This window comes from Sceloporus occidentalis, unplaced genomic scaffold (genome assembly GCF_023333645.1).
Source record: "Sceloporus occidentalis isolate IW3139 unplaced genomic scaffold, rSceOcc1.0.p SCAF_56, whole genome shotgun sequence".
Taxonomy (NCBI): Eukaryota; Metazoa; Chordata; class Lepidosauria; order Squamata; family Phrynosomatidae; genus Sceloporus; species Sceloporus occidentalis.
The window spans coordinates 2626701-2644414 of NW_028317036.1; the positions used below are offsets into that span (position 1 = coordinate 2626701).

At 36.5% G+C, this 17714-nt stretch overlaps 1 protein-coding gene across 1 annotated transcript; it reads right to left on the reverse strand.

The window, feature by feature from the left end:
* Positions 1–7054: 7054 nt before the first annotated feature.
* On the reverse strand, positions 7055–16548 carry LOC149287814 (histamine H3 receptor-like). The gene is made up of 4 exons (XM_089492420.1): positions 16377–16548; positions 15129–15295; positions 13879–14274; positions 7055–7081 (listed from the first exon to the last, which is right to left on the reverse strand). The coding sequence occupies exons 1-4, from the start codon at positions 16546–16548 to the stop codon at positions 7055–7057; spliced, it is 762 nt and encodes a 253-aa protein (XP_089348546.1).
* Positions 16549–17714: the final 1166 nt, after the last annotated feature.

Here is a 17714-nt window from a genome sequence, read left to right on the forward strand (position 1 = left end):
CAGTTGATTTATGTGAATTTGTTTTTTTAATATAAACAGTTACCAGTACAGCAGTTATAATACCTTTATGCCTAGTTTCTAGAGGATAGGGGGAGATAGTATCTGTAAATCCATGGAAGCAATTAGGACCACAGTCTTTTGGCAGAGAATTTAGACCAGTGGTGTATTTAGGTAGGGCACTGTCCAAGGCCTGACCCAGAGCAGCGCCAAGGCCACCCCAAAGATGTACCTCCACAACCAATGTTCTTTCTGCCGATTGCCTGGATATGATTTCACATCTTGGCACTCCACCTTTGAAGGATGTGTGGCACCCGGTACTTCATATTATTACAGATCTCACTTGTAATTGAGTGATTTAGAAGTAATACAACAGAATTTTTATCACAAAACTTTAGCAACCTGCCTCTGATTTTGTAGCATCCAGACCCACCACCCTAGGCCTAGTCAAGGTTGGCCAGTATATTCTGCATCATTTTAAATAAGTTAATAACATTATCTCATTTGGCCCTATGCTGATGCATACAGTGAATTGAATGATCTCCATCTATTATTACTAGTTTTATTAGACAGAAATGTACCTGGATTCTATTGGCATATGGGTTGTGTTAACACTAATGTTAACAAATCCACTATTTTTTACTAGTGAGAAAAATGTAAAAAATTAAACTGGGAAGTTTTTGTTATTCACAGCAATAGCTCATATTTTAGATCCATTTGTTAGTTTAAAGACTCAATAATGGGCAAACACTGAGACTGCTGAACAAGAACTGTTAGTTCATCCGAATCACTTGATTTTAGGCAGGAACACAAATAAGTGGGAATATGGGCATTCCAAAATGTAAGTTGAAAACTGTCTAGACGCATATACCCTTTCCTTACGCTTGCTGCCCAGACATGTATCCTGCCTCTCTCATTCTTAGAACATTTCACTGGGACTGTAATGGATATGTTTATTGGTCTGACCACAGAGCCGGCGTGGCTATAGCAGGTACTTGGTGGTTATTGGATAATTCAGGCTATAGGGTGTTTTTTGGATTGCAGGTTTTACTTGGAAGCCGAGGTTAAGAAAATGTGCAATTCATTTTACTGTTGTTTATACCTATGTTGTTTGTTAATAAATACTGTGGCCACATTGTCAAACGAATGTCATGCGATTGTGCGTCTTTATTTGAAGTGGGGGATGGGGCAATGTTGAGATCACTCAATGTTACGCCAGTCATGCTTGACACTGTTTCAAGCTTATATGTCTATGGTTGTCCTTTTCACTTACAAATGCTCATTGGCCAGAGTAAAAAAAAAATAAAGAAAAAAGACTGTCTCTCCACTTCATGACAATCAATCTCTTATTCTGTGCCCTTATAAACACAGTCCACTTCCCTGTAGAAAGAGCGCAATAACATGTTGTAATGGTGCCAAAACAGACAAATTAATAAACAAATCCTAACAAATATTCTTAGTTTTATTGTTCATTTTCATTTGTTTCTTTGAGGGGTGCCTAATCATTTTCAAGGATTCGAAACTCATTAAAAAGCTTGTACGAATCTGCATGCACAAGTTTAATTTGAGATCCATATGAGGCCATTATCATTCCATTGACAGGAAACAGAACATCACTTATTAAGACTAGATGAGGCATGATTCCATCTTAAACAAAGGATGAACTTCTATGCATATGTTTTTTATGGAAATGATGAACGCTAGTACTATGCAGACTTTAAGGAATTAACTGGATTGCTTTTCGGCAAAGAGAATTCCACAACATGGTGTGGTATTCACTGAGAACAATATTCACATCATTAGAACGTAAATTGTTAAAACATAAAAAAAAGATGTCCATTATAAACACTGTTGGGAATCAGTGGTGGGAATCAGTGGTGAGAAAGCGAATGTATCAGTAAATAATTTGTCAACCTAAAAGTTTAAAAAATTAGAAAACGTGATGGATTGGGAAAGTGTGATGGGAGTGCAACAACATGAAGACAGCAGGGGACAATAAGGCCTCCATCTGAAGTTTTTCAGCAGCAGCTTCACCAAAGTCACATACCAGTCCTTCAAGAGCTTTGACAATTCCATTGGAGATATAGACGGATTCAACGACTTTGAGAGATTATGTCAGCTTCAGCAAAAGAGTGCCTATTTTGGCTTTTAAACTTACTAGCTGGGCAGTCATAGCCTATGGAGCTATCCTGGAATAGTTGAGCCGAAACTATAAGATAGTAAAGAAGCATCTTCTCCGCCGAGAAGCTGTTATGATAGATACATATTGTCAACAATCCAGAAGGACTCGGAATAGACTTTTTGATGACCATATGGAATAGGCATTCATGCTAGGAAGAGCTTGTTGCAACTAATTACAGTCCACCACCTTTGATGAGTGTGTGCAGCAGCTGATACTGGAACAGTTTTTTCAGCTGGCATCAATATGAGGGATTGGGTTCAAGATCTGGAGCCTAATACCCTGGGGAAACCTTTCTCCATGACATACTGTTTTGTAGCCACCCACAAATGGGGCATGATGGCTGAGTGAGGTAGCCAAGACACAAGTAAAGACAACTTGCCTTCTGGAGACAAAGTTGCTTCCTTCTGGATGGGAAGGGGATGCTTAAACTGAGTAATCAATTTAGATGACAAATAATTAATTTTATTTACATAATATAAGTTATAAACACATTTTCTGATGCTTATACACACATTGTGACTCTTAGGGCTGCAAAACACGGTAATACACCTATGCTCAGTGTGCATTCTGAGCTCCTAGAAAAGAGGGGCATCAGGAGAAGGAGGAATAGGAGGATTTCAGTCTCACAGAGTCCCTTGTAAATAAGTACACTTGGGAGGTAAATAGTACTACCATCCCCTTTAAAAGACTATATATATAAGAATATATTTCAATAAAATCATTCTAAAAGCAACTATAACACACTTATATAACTCTGTTCCAAACCAACTAGTTTTATTTTTATATCAGTGCTTTGTTATTTTGACTAAACACTGAATCTCCCGACCACTTTTTTTAAAACATACCATTTGCATTAAGGTTTTCTTAAATGCAGGATGACACAATGGATATAAAAATGGATTAATTGAAGAGTTAAGAAAAAAGAGCCAGCAGGTAACATTATATAACTCAGGAGATATACACATCATACAAAAAGCTTCCCTGACAATAGTAAGGAAAGAATATGGAGCCCAACATATGCAAAATGTACATACAAGAACTGCTAAGGATTTTGCCATTTTCTTATCTTTTGATAATGCTGAATTTTTTACTTCATCTTTATTTTCCATTGATTTGCAAGTGTTGCCCTTACAAATGTTTGTGATGAATTGCAACATACTTTTCTTGCTCGTACATGATGGGGATGCACAGTGTGTACGTGTTGTAGAGGACAGATCATTTGCCATTCCATTTGTTGACACAATGACAAAAATACCATTGTCATGTGAATTTGTGGCATTCTTTTCAACTTTATCTTTTGTACGTCTTCTTATGTTAAAGTATATACTTAAGTTAAAAAATGCTATTGCTGTCATTGGAGTGAAAAAATCAAAGATTGAAGAATAGAGAAGGTAATTTCCACTGTAATAAAATTCAGGGTTGCATTCACCATTGGGTACAAGACTGTAACCCACAACATACTCCCAAAAAATAATTGCTGGACCAAAATTCAAAAAGGCTAAAATCCACACAACGCCCATCTTCAAAAAGGTTGGTTTGATTTTGTTCTGCTGATCTCGATATTTAACCTATATAGAAATGATGGAAAGGCTTACTATGACAATTATATAGTTCAGTGCATTACATTAAGCAGAAATAGCCAAAATGTAAAATTATCTTTTGGAAATTAGTGCTTCTCTCCCAAAACATCCAGGAGTTCCATCTATTAATGTGTGCTGGTGGCAAGGCCAGAAGGCAGGCTAGATACATGCTTGGATGTCTGTTAAGGGGGAAGGAGTTTAGTGTTATGTATACATACTCCCAATTAAACTCCACTAATGTCATCAATCTTCTGCACTTTTTGTCCATTTTCTATATATGTCCTGCCAATGTGTATGATTATGTCCTCTTAAAAACCCTGTTACAAAGACCACAAGTGGTGTTTGGAACTAAGGGCTCTTGGAGCCAGGGCCGGTCCTAGACCAAGTGGTAAACCAGTGTCAGGCCCCATTCAGGCTGCAGAGCTGCTTATCTCTAGTTTTCCCTGTCTCGCTACAGTTCCACAGTCTGAGGAACTGTAGTGAGATCATCGGAGGACAGGATATCCCCTGCAGGGTCTTCCTGTCGCTCTGATGAGGCACAGTCTGTGGGGACTTGCATAGAGATCACAGTGTGATAGGTGCAGGGGGGTGCAGGAAGGAGAGTGAGAAACCATACCTCTCTCTCTCCTCCCACACTGAAAAATGATTCAGCAAAAAAAAAAGAAAAAAAATGTTAGTGATTAAAAAAAAAAGAAAAAAATTACTAATATAATACAATAAATAATAATTAAAAAAAAAAACAATAAACAATAAAGTGAGCTAAGTGATGTCATTGTGACATAACTGACATTAATAACATGTTCAAGAGGTCCTAAGAGGACCTCTAACCATACAAAAAAATAAAATATATATATATATATATATAAAAAGGATAATAATAATAATAATACAAAACCCTTACATCCCATTGCCCTAACACAACATCTAAAAAGTATAAAATTAGAGTTGCAATCCAATCATACCCAATGTAAAAATTCTACGAATAATGTACACCTTATAGTATGTTCCCTTATGGGATGTGCTGGGGAAGTATGGAAATTCTATATAAATTAGGTATTTCTGAATTCAGGACACCTGAATTTATAATCTTGGAGGGGATTTTCCATCACTTTATGTACTCTTTTGAGGATCCAGAGGAAAAATATATAAATAATAGGGTGTTTTTTTCAGATTTTCGCTAGTGTTTACTAAATTTCTCATCCTAAATTTTTAGCCAATCATCTAACTATGGTATCAAAAGAAAGCTCTATAGTTTATATGGGTACACTATTCGCAGGAAAGCAAAATTGCTCCGGGCTTTGAGGTACCAAAAACCGCTGGGACTGAAGGGGTTAAGGCCTCTGCTTTGGTTATTAAACCTGTGCATATGTTGGATTTAACTCCGTATTTAAATATCCTGCTTCTATATTTAGAAGCAATATAATTCAGTTTACAAACAATATTTCTTCACAAATGTTTCTTGCTGCTTCATTTTTAGAAATACAATTTAAAAAATCTAACAATTTAAAAGACATATGTTCTGAAATAAATGCATTTCAAGATGGTATAAGATGCTTGGGGGGGGGTTAAAACACTTACGGCTTTGGTCACAGCCAAGAAGCGGTCACAACTTATTAAAACTATGTTGTAAATTGTACACTGACACAATGTATAGTCAATTGTCAACCACAATTTGCAAACAGCTTTTCCAAGGACCCATTCTTCATTGATGATGTAATTGTTCAAATACAAAGGAAGAGAAAAGATACCTAAGAAAGATATATAATTCATTAATTATTATTAAATAATATAACAAAAAATATTTTAAAAAAAAACCGTTACATTTATAACAAAAATTATAATTAAATAATTATAATAGCAAATTATTCAGTGTACTAAATACCCAAAGTTTTGAAAACACAGAGAATCATTGTATTTGTGAATGTTTGAGCTGTGGCTGCCTATACAATGTCACAATTTGTTTATATTATAATAGTAATTGCTTATATCAAGTCGTTCTGCAAATCTCTCTTGCCTCCTACACATTAAAAAATAATAAGGTTGGAATTTTTTTTTATCAAAATACCTCTGAATACTGAATTATATATAATATTTGATCACATATGATAAATGAATTATTAAACTTTACATTTTAAACAACTCTACATGAAACAGAGTGCATGCCTTTCTTTTTTTAGGAAAACCTTCAAAGTATGGTTTATTTCAATACTTTTGGGTCAGATATAATTTTTTGGGGTCATGCATTTTGGATAATATTAGTATAAAAGTAAGGTTGTCAGATTCACTTCTGTAGAAACTCAGGTTTCCAGGAAGGAAATGAACACATTTTCTTTCAACAAATAATTATGCAGTACATTAATTTGAATAACTAGATACAAGCATAAGCTATACATTATTTAAGCATATAATGGGTCAGATATCTATTTTAATCCAAAATAGATGAGAGTTAGGATAAATGCTGTGCTGTTAGAAATCACTACCATTACACAATATGTAAAATTATTCTGGTTTAAAGTTATATATATTCAGAATATTCTGTGCTTTATATATTTTAGAGTTAATACAGGGATATCATTAGTTTATTTAAGAAACAATTCTTTTGTTATGGGTCAAACTGATCTTTATATCAGGACGAATGAAAGGGTTTGTGTAAAAAGTGACTTTAGCGCTATTATACCTAATTAAATACTTATTGCACCAGTCCTTCGGTTGCTAGCCAAGTCCACTTTTCTAGACTTCATATCTAAATGAGAACAGGTAAAGAGTTCATACAATCCTTTTGAAATATAATACCTATTGTATATTTGCTGACATGTCTACAACAAACCACATTGCATATCTCTTTTCTTCTATTATGAGCACAGTCATATATTTTTCAATATGACTTACAATTTAATGTGTTTTAGTACATATTGGATCAAACTGATTTTGTGGTGTGCATGACATCAGTTTTGAATAACCTATTATTATTTATTATTTTTTTCTACAAACATATTATTGTACATGAGTTTTTACCTGTGAAGAAATCACTAATAGCAAGATTCAAGAGGAAATAATTGCTGGGTGTCCTCAGTTTTTTGTTTGTCACAAATCCAAGGATTACGAGAGCATTTCCCGTACCAGTCACAGTTATCATACAGGACATCAGAACAGCCTGGACAGCTCTAGTGTCTCTTGCAATCTCTTGACTATGATTGGAAACACTCACACTGTTGAAGAACGTACGGTCTTCTATGTGAGCCACAGCAATATCTCTGGCGTGGATGAACATTGTGACCACCTAAGATCAAGGTCACTAATGTGTGATTTTCCTCCGATATCCCTAAAGCATTAAAAAAAAAAGTAATTGAATAAATATACTCTATATTATTTTACTTTGTATGTAATAATATTGGTATCTGCCATTTAGATCTCAGGTCACAATTATTTAAATGGGAATCCTAAATATAAGAAACCTTTATCCTACCTTTTCTTTTGACATTCAGTGGCGCCGCACTGCCAATAACATAGCAAGCTGTCACAAGGCTTCCTTTGTCACCTGTTAATATATGTTTTTTGTCACTCGGGACCTTTTCTGCAGAGACAGTTTAAACAATCACACTTAGTGACCTATCCCATCAGATTAATTTGCCTTGTTTACACTAATTACATAGTATTTGACGTGGCGGGTGAGCTTAATTATGCTTTGGTCAATTCATATAAAAAAAACCTCTCATTTATATTATGTTTATATATTTGTTGACAACTTTATTCGGTATTTGCAGCATGCTCACACCTGTTTGGTAGGCTTCATTTTATGCATTCCTATTATTTGAGCCGGGAACTAGCTAAGCGCACCAACATTTTTCTTTTCCCTAATTATATAGTACTTTTTTTTTTATTTAATTGTAGATTTTTTTTTATTAATACTTGACTTTAAACATATAAATAGAAAATAATGCACTGCTATTATTGCTTAGTGCATTCATTTATCAGTTAATCTCTAAATGTCCAGGAAATTAAAATATTTAATAGATTACTTGCAATTACCTATCTGAAGTGAAGTAAGGTACAAAATAATTGCCAATAAATAACATACATTATTATTTCGGAAGTAATTTACATATTTAATGAATTTGTTAAAAATAGTAATAGGACTGATGCTTGTTCTCATCGTCTTCCCCTTGAACTTTGATGGATTGAGTATTCATCAGTGATATAGCCCATTTTTAACAGACTTGGCTTTTCAGCATTAGAGTTTTGTTCTTTTTTGTTTTATTGTTTTTTTAATTTAGCTACTAGATTCACTTTTTTGTCCGGATTATTGGTGTCAGGGACTGGACAGCAGTACAGAGGCAAAAGCAAAAGACTGCGGTTCTTGGTCTACAAGAATCACAGATCTTTAAAGGTTAAACTCTTGAGTTTGTGTGGCTTCTGAGATTTTGGCACATCGAGAGGGCAGTCCATGACATCAAAGGAAATTCAAAAGAGTGGTTTGAAATAACCAATAGCCGAGATGGGAAATATACTGTAGGTCAAGGAAGATAAAGAAACTCATGATAGAACACAACCTAGAAAAGTATAACTCGTAGAATGGACATTAACAAACTCAAAGAATAAGTCAACAACAATGGTCAACATGCATCAACCACTGTATGAAAATTGTATATACTCAACAATACAGAAAGGGAAAAAAATGAAGATGCGACATGAATAAATCTGGACACCTATGCTAATTTTCAGTAACTACGCCCTTGCTTACTGCTACTTGACAGCTTCTAAACCAGCTATGGATATGGAAGTAGTGGCCTGTTTCTGTCAATTAACAGCAAAGAGCCAGTCCAAGTGATGTTAGGTATTATTGATTGGTCCAAAAACCTGTTTAGCTAATTGTGGTGACTAAACAGACATTGTCATGGAAGCCTCTTTAACACACACCTACAGGAGCTACAACCATTACCTCACCTTGATGTTAAGGGGGAGCATGGAACGTTAATGGTAAAAACTCACTCGTCACTATGCCACAGGGCCAAGAGCAATTACACTTTAACCCCAAACCTGTTTACCCATTCTGATAAAAAGTGTCACAGTGCTTTACAAAAGTAGTGGTAAGAAAGAAAATACAAAACACATACAATACAGTCTCACAAGTCCCTTGTCAAAGATGTCCAATAATGGAAATTCTAATTCTTATTCTCAGGTTCCCATTCTTATTGGAATCTTCTTCCTGTGTCTCTGCGAGACGTGGGGAGGGTAGTGAGTAGCCCAGGCACTAATGAGCTCAGTCATAAACCCTGGCAGCAAACTCCTGCCTGATATTTGAATATGTCATGTTGTACATTAATAACGTACCCCGGTACCTCTCACGTCCCCGTGTTATAACAAGTGTACAAGTACCAAACATCCCCTATCTACCCGATAGCATTCTGGAGGTCACACTGTCACCACTGTCATGTTATGATTCTGTTATGGAAATGTAACCATATTTCTCATATAACTCTGACTGCTGCACCCCGTGTGTGACCCCACTGCTTGGTGCCTTGTAGGATTTTATGGCCCCCAGGACAGGACATCTGTCATCATTCATGGTTGCTCTTCCAGCCCACTGATGTTATGGTGGGGCCTGGCCAGGTTTTCACATAACATTTATTGCAGGATGTGTCCTAAGAAAAAAATATATTTCCTCTTCTTCATGCAAAATGCCATATTAAGCCTTAAACATAGGCATTTTGCATGACACACACATGTATTATTTTTTTGAATGTAAATCAAAACCTGTATGTTTAATATCGTAATAAGTTATGTATTTATAGAATGCTATGTATAGGTTTATAGATCTCCATTGTAAACAGCCCACTGAGCAGTGGCACGTACAGGAATCTGAACATTCAGTAAGATGATCTGCTCCCACTCTTTTGGAAGAGAGACCTCTGTCCCTTAGACCTGCCCCTGATCTGCAACCCTGGCGTTATGGCGCTTCTTTTATTATTGATATAAGCCATTTGTCTAAACATGAGGACATTGAGGAGCTTGTTAACCAGTAAAGGTTAATAGCAGTATTTTTGCTCCCTTATTTCGTTTTATAAAATCTGAAAGCAGTTAAAGATATCTCCAAGGGCATATATTAAATATTGTAATAACAGAAAAGAGGTTGATTCTCATAACTGATTTCCCTGACGCATTGAAGTTACAAATTTAATATGTGCTTATTCTCTTGGGTATAATTAGTTCCAATTGCATTTTTTCCTTGTGGGCATCTAATTCTAACATTCGGGAATCATGTTTTTTAAGGATTTCAAAAAGACTCCTTCCGCTGTGGCTCACTTTACACTCCAATAGATGTATAATAAGGTCTTTATAAACTGTACTTTCCAGAGGTCTGTATCAATTCCCTAACACACAACTAGGTAGCACTCTAGGAGGTGCCAGTTACTTTTAGAGATACATAGCCCTGGATACATTACTAAAAGCTGTGTAAATGTAATAATCATACCTGGGAACTTCTGGGCTCCAGCTACCCGGAGCCTTTCCTTTTGCAGGACGCGGCCAGGACTGTCCCGCTGACGTCGGTGGCCAGTCCCGCTGATGTCAGGGGCGTTTCCACCAATGCCAGTGGGAAACACCCCAATTTAAATGTCCCGGAGGATTCGGGTCTTGAACCAGAGAACCGGAGAAGCGGTGCTTCCCCCGGCAATCTCCGGGCAAACCCGGAGAGTTCCCAGGTATGGTAATAATTATAGTCTAATGAAGTATGATTAAAGGCATATGATATTGGATATTGGATGTTGAACATATCCCAAACTGTTGAGAATTGATTTCATATAAACAGGTATTGTGTACAATTATAATAAAACTAGATATAACAATATTGGTCACAGAGTCTACTCTACTTACTGTTCTAGTTCAACCAATCACACAATCAATGCAACATTTTAACCCGAAGGCTTAAGGTTGCCGAAGACCATGGTGAGTCGAGGCGTCACATTGCCACAGCGTACGTTTCTTTATTGGTATTATAGGCTACACTTACTATACTGCACCCCCTGCCTTTCCGATAAAATGATAGGTATTGAGCGACTGCAAATCTACTTTTTTTTATAGCTTAGACGACCTATAAAATTCAGCATCTTCTTTTTTAATGATCATACTTAAATGTATTACTTCTTAAAATCAACTTCAAAAAGTGGTATATTAGCATAATACTAGGTGATTAGTTTTCATTGTATGTTGCAACAATTAGAATTATGTTAAAGGGACACTCCAGCCATCAATTTCACATTAATACAAAAAAGTGGTACATTAGCATACTACTAAGTGATTCTTTTCATTGTATGCTGTAGCAATTAGAACTGTGTTAAAGGCACATTCCAGCCATCAATTTCACATTAATACCAGGCTAATGAATGAGTATAAAGGGGTCAAAGGTGGCACAGTCAGGCTGTTTAGGGAGCAGGGATGGCACTGGCAGGCTGTTTAAGTGGCAGAGGCAGCACTGGCAGGCTGTTTAGGGGGCAGCTATGACAAAGGAAGGCTGGTTAGGGGGTAGAAGTTGCACAGACAGGCAGGGCCGGACTGGGAATGAAAAACAGTCCTGGAAATTTTTGGGCACTTGCCCCATTTATTTTTTTGCATGGACCACCAGCCAAATTAGGCAGCCCTCATAGACCCAAGGCCAACCGTCTCACCGATTCCTGGTGGGAAAATTCGGCCCTGCCCATCAGTCTGGGAACATCTGGGAACATAGTGAGCATAGCTTTATGTGTATCCCATGCCTGTTTAAATTCCCCCACTGCATCAGACTCCACCACCCAAGCTGGGAGAATGCTCCATTTATTTCCTACCATTTCAGCAAGCTGAACTTCCTTACATTACCTCAAAGCCTCTGATCCTCTTGCTTTAGCCTAGTACCTCTTGTTCCAATATTGCGACTCCTGTCAAATAAGCTTTCCTGCTGTACTTTGTTAAATTCCTTTAAGTACTGAAATGTTTCTATTACATCCCCCCTCTCTCTTCCTTTCTCCAAGCTATAAATATTAAGATCCCTTAATCTTATATTCTGCAAGCCCTCCATTGAACTCTCTCCAATGTGGTAATATCCTGGACATGAGGTCTCAAGAACTGTACACATACGCTTGACCCTTGCACTGCCCATATCCAGGAGGTTCCCCAGTTTTTCAAATCCGAAATGAGACACAGACACAAGCGGGATTGGATTTAGAAAAGGCCGAGACATTTATTTAGCAAATGTCTCAACATGACTTTATTTAACATTTTGTAAAATAATTCTTTAAAACCACTTGTATAACCACTGTATAAATACTATTCACTCTTCTGTAAAACTGAGTACAAACAATCAGTACCCCCTCAGCCGGATACCACCAATCACCCAAACAACCGTGGGTCGGATAGGGGGAGCTCCACCTTGAGTTACCTCTTAATCCTGTACAGGGAGGGCATTAACGCTAACCTCTAACCAAAACAATACAACTTGCCACTCCCATTATTGTTCAAACCTCTCCAGGGAACTTCTCCGCCATCAGCACAAAAAAACATACCCTGCAAAAGAAGCAGAAAGAAAGGGAAAGGGGAAAAAACAAAACAACCTGGAAACACAAAAGCTGAAACAAGGGGCAGGGCGGGTGGGAAACTGCTCCTGTGGTGTTCAAGTAACTGCCCCATGTACATGTGCCTGGGGGCTTTTATAACCCTGTACCCTACCCCTTCAGTCGCGCATTTCTTCCTCGTGCTGGCCCTTACTATGTTAACCCTTTCCTGACCTAAAGCCATGTGCACCGTCCTGTAGTGCTGGCAGCGCCATGTTCCCCTTTCGCCAATGAATCCAGGGGTTTCTATAAATGAGGCCTGACCAGAGATCTTAAAGTGTCATAACCACCTTCCTCTTCATGCCACTAATGCTTCTCGCGATACAACCTTCATATCCCGCTTGCTTTTTGCAACGCATTTTGTTTTGCATTGTCTGGTTACCTTTAAGGTTATATTTTTATTTTTTCCCAAATCCCTCTCTTCTGTTGTTACTGACAGAACAGTCTCTAGTACTACATTCTGCTTTGTGATTTTTATGTCTCAAGTGCATTATTTTACATTTATCAGCATTCAACTGCAGCTGCCACACTTGTTCCACACCTTTTGTATCATCTGCAAAGAAGACATACCTTACCATTAAGACCTTTTGTAATTTTACAAATATAAAAAGTACTGACCACGCAAGTCATTTACTTCCAGATATTAATGTGTCCTTTCCTTAAGCATGGTTTCCATTAATTTACCAACCACTGATGTAAGAATTACTATCTGTAGTTGGCTGATCCTTCCCTGCTACTTTTTTTTGTGAAATGATACTACAGTTGCCCACTTCCAGTCTTTTGGAACTACCCCTGCCATTAGTGGTTAAATAAGTCTGCCAATGGCTTTGCCAGGACAAAGTCTTTTAATAAGTTTCGGTATATCCCATCGGGTCAAATAGATGTGTCTGATAAAAACAAGTGTCCAAACGATCCTAGGAAAATACCCTGGGCTGTCTACTTTCAAGAAACGTATACTTTTGTGTATCACAGTGGTCTTCAATCAATAATGGTCAACCAGCCCTATAGCATTGTTTACATATCTCAGCATGCAATTTGCATTCGATAAGCATTAGAAAAGGGAAAATGTTTGAACTTCAACTATTATTATTTTCATTGTATTATTATTTTCTGTGTTAAATCCTCTATAGTGCAGTAAATGTTCATGAGACGTAATCTATTTCATACATCTAAATGCCTTTAGAAACATTTGTAAAATAATATTAAAAGCATTTTTGAAACTTTTATGACATAAAGGATACAGGATAGGGTTAATGGCAGAGTTTATGTATAGCATCCAGATGGTGATTTCATACCAGTATGGCTCTACACATTGGCCATTACAGGCTTTACCTATGCTTATTACAAACGTGTATGGAGCCCAACAAATTGCAAAAACACACACAAGAACCGAAAGAGCTTTAGCAACTTTTTTGTCCCTTGAAAGCTTAATGGTTTGAATGTTGTCTGTATTTGTTTGACTGTCCACTGGTGGAACAGAAGATATTTTCTTACTGTAAAAGCAATGGATTGAGAATGTCTTAACTCTGTTCCTTACGCCTGCCAAAACTTCCTTTTCCTTGTGTAATGGCGTAGAAGTAAGAACAGCATTAGTTGCTATGATGTATGGACGTTTCTGATTTTCCTTTAAATGATGGGGACCTGAAGGACACCTTTTCTTTCTGTTGCGTTTTTTGATATTCCAATAGATACTCAGGTTGAAGTATGAAATACTGAATAGAGGAAGAGCGAAATCTATAATCGAAGTTCCAAAATTAAAATACCAAACTTCATAAAATCCAGCCGCACAAAGAGTATCTGATATATCGTTTTGTTCATAAATACTTCCCCAGAAAATAATGGCTGGACCATAGAGAAGGAATGACAATACCCAGACAGAGCCCATTTTAATGACAGTGGACCTGTGGTTGTTTTGTTGGGAACGATATAAAACCTGGTCAAAGATAAAGAATAATAATTATGATTATATATAATTAACACTGAACCCATCATTTTTATAAAACATAGCAGAACTAAGGACCTTTCTTCAAACTGGTTACATTTTAAAAGGCCAACATAGAAAAAGAAGTAGAATTATATACGCTTCCTCAGAAGTCATAGTCTAAAACTATAAAGTTTTACTTTACTGACAGGGTGGTAGATACACAGAGAATTAGGCTCCCAGCAGAAGCAGAGAGGAATTTAAACATGCAGGGCATACGTATATGACGTTCCTGAATCTAAGACAAGACCAAGGACTGATTAAGAAGTCTTTATATCGGGGGGAAATGGTCAGACTAGGGGGCCAAATGGTCCTTTCTGCCATTAAATTATTTTTCCAGAAAAAACCAATGACACTAATTTTGTGCATGTTTTTCTGTGTTGGTCTGATAAAAGTTGTTACCGTCCCCTGAACATCCCATTAATCGTCATATAAACATCACATGCTAGAGGTATATTCACAATGATTCAATGATGCAAAAAATGACATCATCAATGTTTCTTTAAATAATAACGTTGTAAACTACACCAGCTTTTTAATTCATTTACTGGTTACTTAAGTCACTATAATTTGCACTATGCATGAACACTCTAGTAAAATTAAAACAAAAAAGATGAACAATGTAATGTCTAAATAATAACTCGACATTTAACTATTCTAAATATATACATAAATGTAGCAAGCATACAGTATTTATAGCCTATATCAGTTTTAGGATTGGTGATGCTGTATATAACAGTTTTATATCTCTGTGCAAAAAGTATATCATTTAAACAGATAGTACAAAATATACAAATTTTACTTACGGCTTTGGTCACAGAAAGAAATCTGTCATAGCTGATCAGGACAATATTAAATACAGAAGCCACACACATCATATAATCCATAACTAGCCAGAGTTTGCAGACTAAGCGTCCAAACTGCCACTTCCCAGTTAGCATATATGGTAAATATAAAGGGGTGCAGAATACTCCTGTTAGGGAAATATATCATTTTAATGTTCATATAAATATAAAAAAGAGCAGATATCCGGTTGTTTTGTGTAGCATTTCCAAAATGTCTTTTGAAATCGCCACAAGTAGTAAGATTGGCATTTTATGAAGACAATAATTCTTAGTAACATTGTTATAGTACAGTATTAGTACCGATGCTAATTTGAGTATTTGTACATATGCCCCTGTCCGTCAGCTATTTTCCGTACAGGAGATGTTCTCGGCCGAATAGTGAACACGTCTCACCTCCAGTGCAGAAAGCGTTCCCATTGATTGCACAGGTAGCTTTTTAAAGCAGCCAATCAGTGGCAATAATGATTTAAATAATAATCTAGACCATGGAGGAGGACGACAGCTGCAATTTCTACTTCAGATAAGTGTTTATTTGAAATGTATTATTTATTAAAGTACTTGCATAGTATCTTGACATGAATTCTTCTTTAATACGCCTGTCAGGGACACAGGCTCATGTGTTTACATTCTACACATGTTACTAGCTTATGACCCACATATCTAAATTTAATCTTTTTAAAGGATGGAAGGGATTCCATTGAGATTGTATGATTTTACGGAAAAGATGGAATTATACACAAGAATAATATTAACAGCTAGAAAGCAGAAGCTCAGCGTAGCTCAATCCATGGACAACTCCAAAGATAGGAGTCAAAAGAGCCAACATTCAGATGGGTTGTACAAAAATGGTGGGGGAGTTTGAGAGTCGGAAAGATAAATAGCATCTACAATTATAATGTACATATGTAGAGGCCAAATTTCCTGAGTGGCTAAATAAAGAAAAATCAGGCAATTATAACCTTCAATGACTTTTGCGATTGATTCATAATCTACCTCTTACCAGTATAGCCTGGATCTGTTTTGAGTCAGTTTGTGATGAGTTATTCAATTGTACATCTAAACAGCTCAGAATATTTACCTAGTTATTTTTTTTACTATTCATCATTCAATATTAACAGTAAGAAATTTGACTCTGTAGCAAACGTCACAGACTATACAATAATAAGACAAGTGTATGTAACTTAAGATATTAAAAAAGAATGCACTTACCAATGAAAAAGTCGCAAATAGCCAGATTCAGCAGAAAAAAATTGCTCTGCGTTCTAAGGCGCTTATCCACGATAAAAGCTAACATAACAAGAAGGTTACCAGAAACTGTGAGACATATAACCAAAGATATAAGCAAGATGATGAAGTATTTTATACCACCTGAAAACCTCATGTCTAAATCTCCAGTGATGTTATTTAGAGATAAGTCTCCAGTTTCATTTATTATTTTGAAAGTTAACATTCTGTTGATCAGCCCGAAAAATATATAAATGGAGGCATTTTAAAGACGTATTAGAGTCTCTGATACCAAAGCTCGGTATACCCATTCGTTTTAATTTGTCAGAACATTTTAGAACGTGTTCCACAAAAACCAAAAGTGATTTTGTCTTCCACTCCGAGCATATACACGGATGCTTTAGAGCCATGTCTCCGTTTATCATCTTTTATAGGAAAGAAGTACAAAGGGTGGAGCTCATCATATGCCCTTCACTGCTATTATTATATGCAGATATTCCTTTAATTACAGTAAGTGCCATTTGTGTCCCCAAAGGGCAATTTGAAAGTGCTATCGGGATTATATGAACTCTCACAGCTGTTTTCTGGATTGCATTCAGTTCTCTATTTTTGCATATACTGTCTTCTTAGTGTCTTGATAACCGTTATAATCTAACAAGGTAGTCTCACACCCACCTCATTAGTGGGTCGCTTTAATTAAATAAATTAAATTAGATATTCAGTTATCTGGCTATCATTCCAATTGAATAAAGAAACTTAAGGACAGAGATATAGAAAACTTTGAAGCATTGTGAGATCTTGTGTCATTGGTAAAACTACTCATATTGGTGGTACAAGCAACTGGTGTGTGCGATGTCCAAATGGTTCACAGAATTAAGAATTACGTTTGTCTTTATACCTTATATTAAAGGTGTTTTTTTCTTTCTGTCATTGAGTTCCATAGTTTGAGGGAGTCACCTTATATTGAGGGCCAGGACATCTGCTTCAACGATTTCTGCTAGTGAGCAGTTTCCAAATGTTTTCATTGTGCAGGCTTGGAGGTGTATGTGTGAAATACCACGCACGATTGGTAAACCTGCCTTAAAATTGAAACACTGTCCCAAAGAATTACCTATTTTATGTATCTAGACATGCTACAAAATAATTTACACCTTATAGCACTGTCTCAGTATACTCCGTTTTTATCTCTGCCATCCCTTTATTACTTCCATATTACCACCATAACTTGCTGTATTCCCTTAATTAACCTCTGTGTTCACTGTCCTTACGCCATTTGTTTTTAGCACCCATGAGGCAGCAGATCCTCGCTAGCTACTGTGAAGT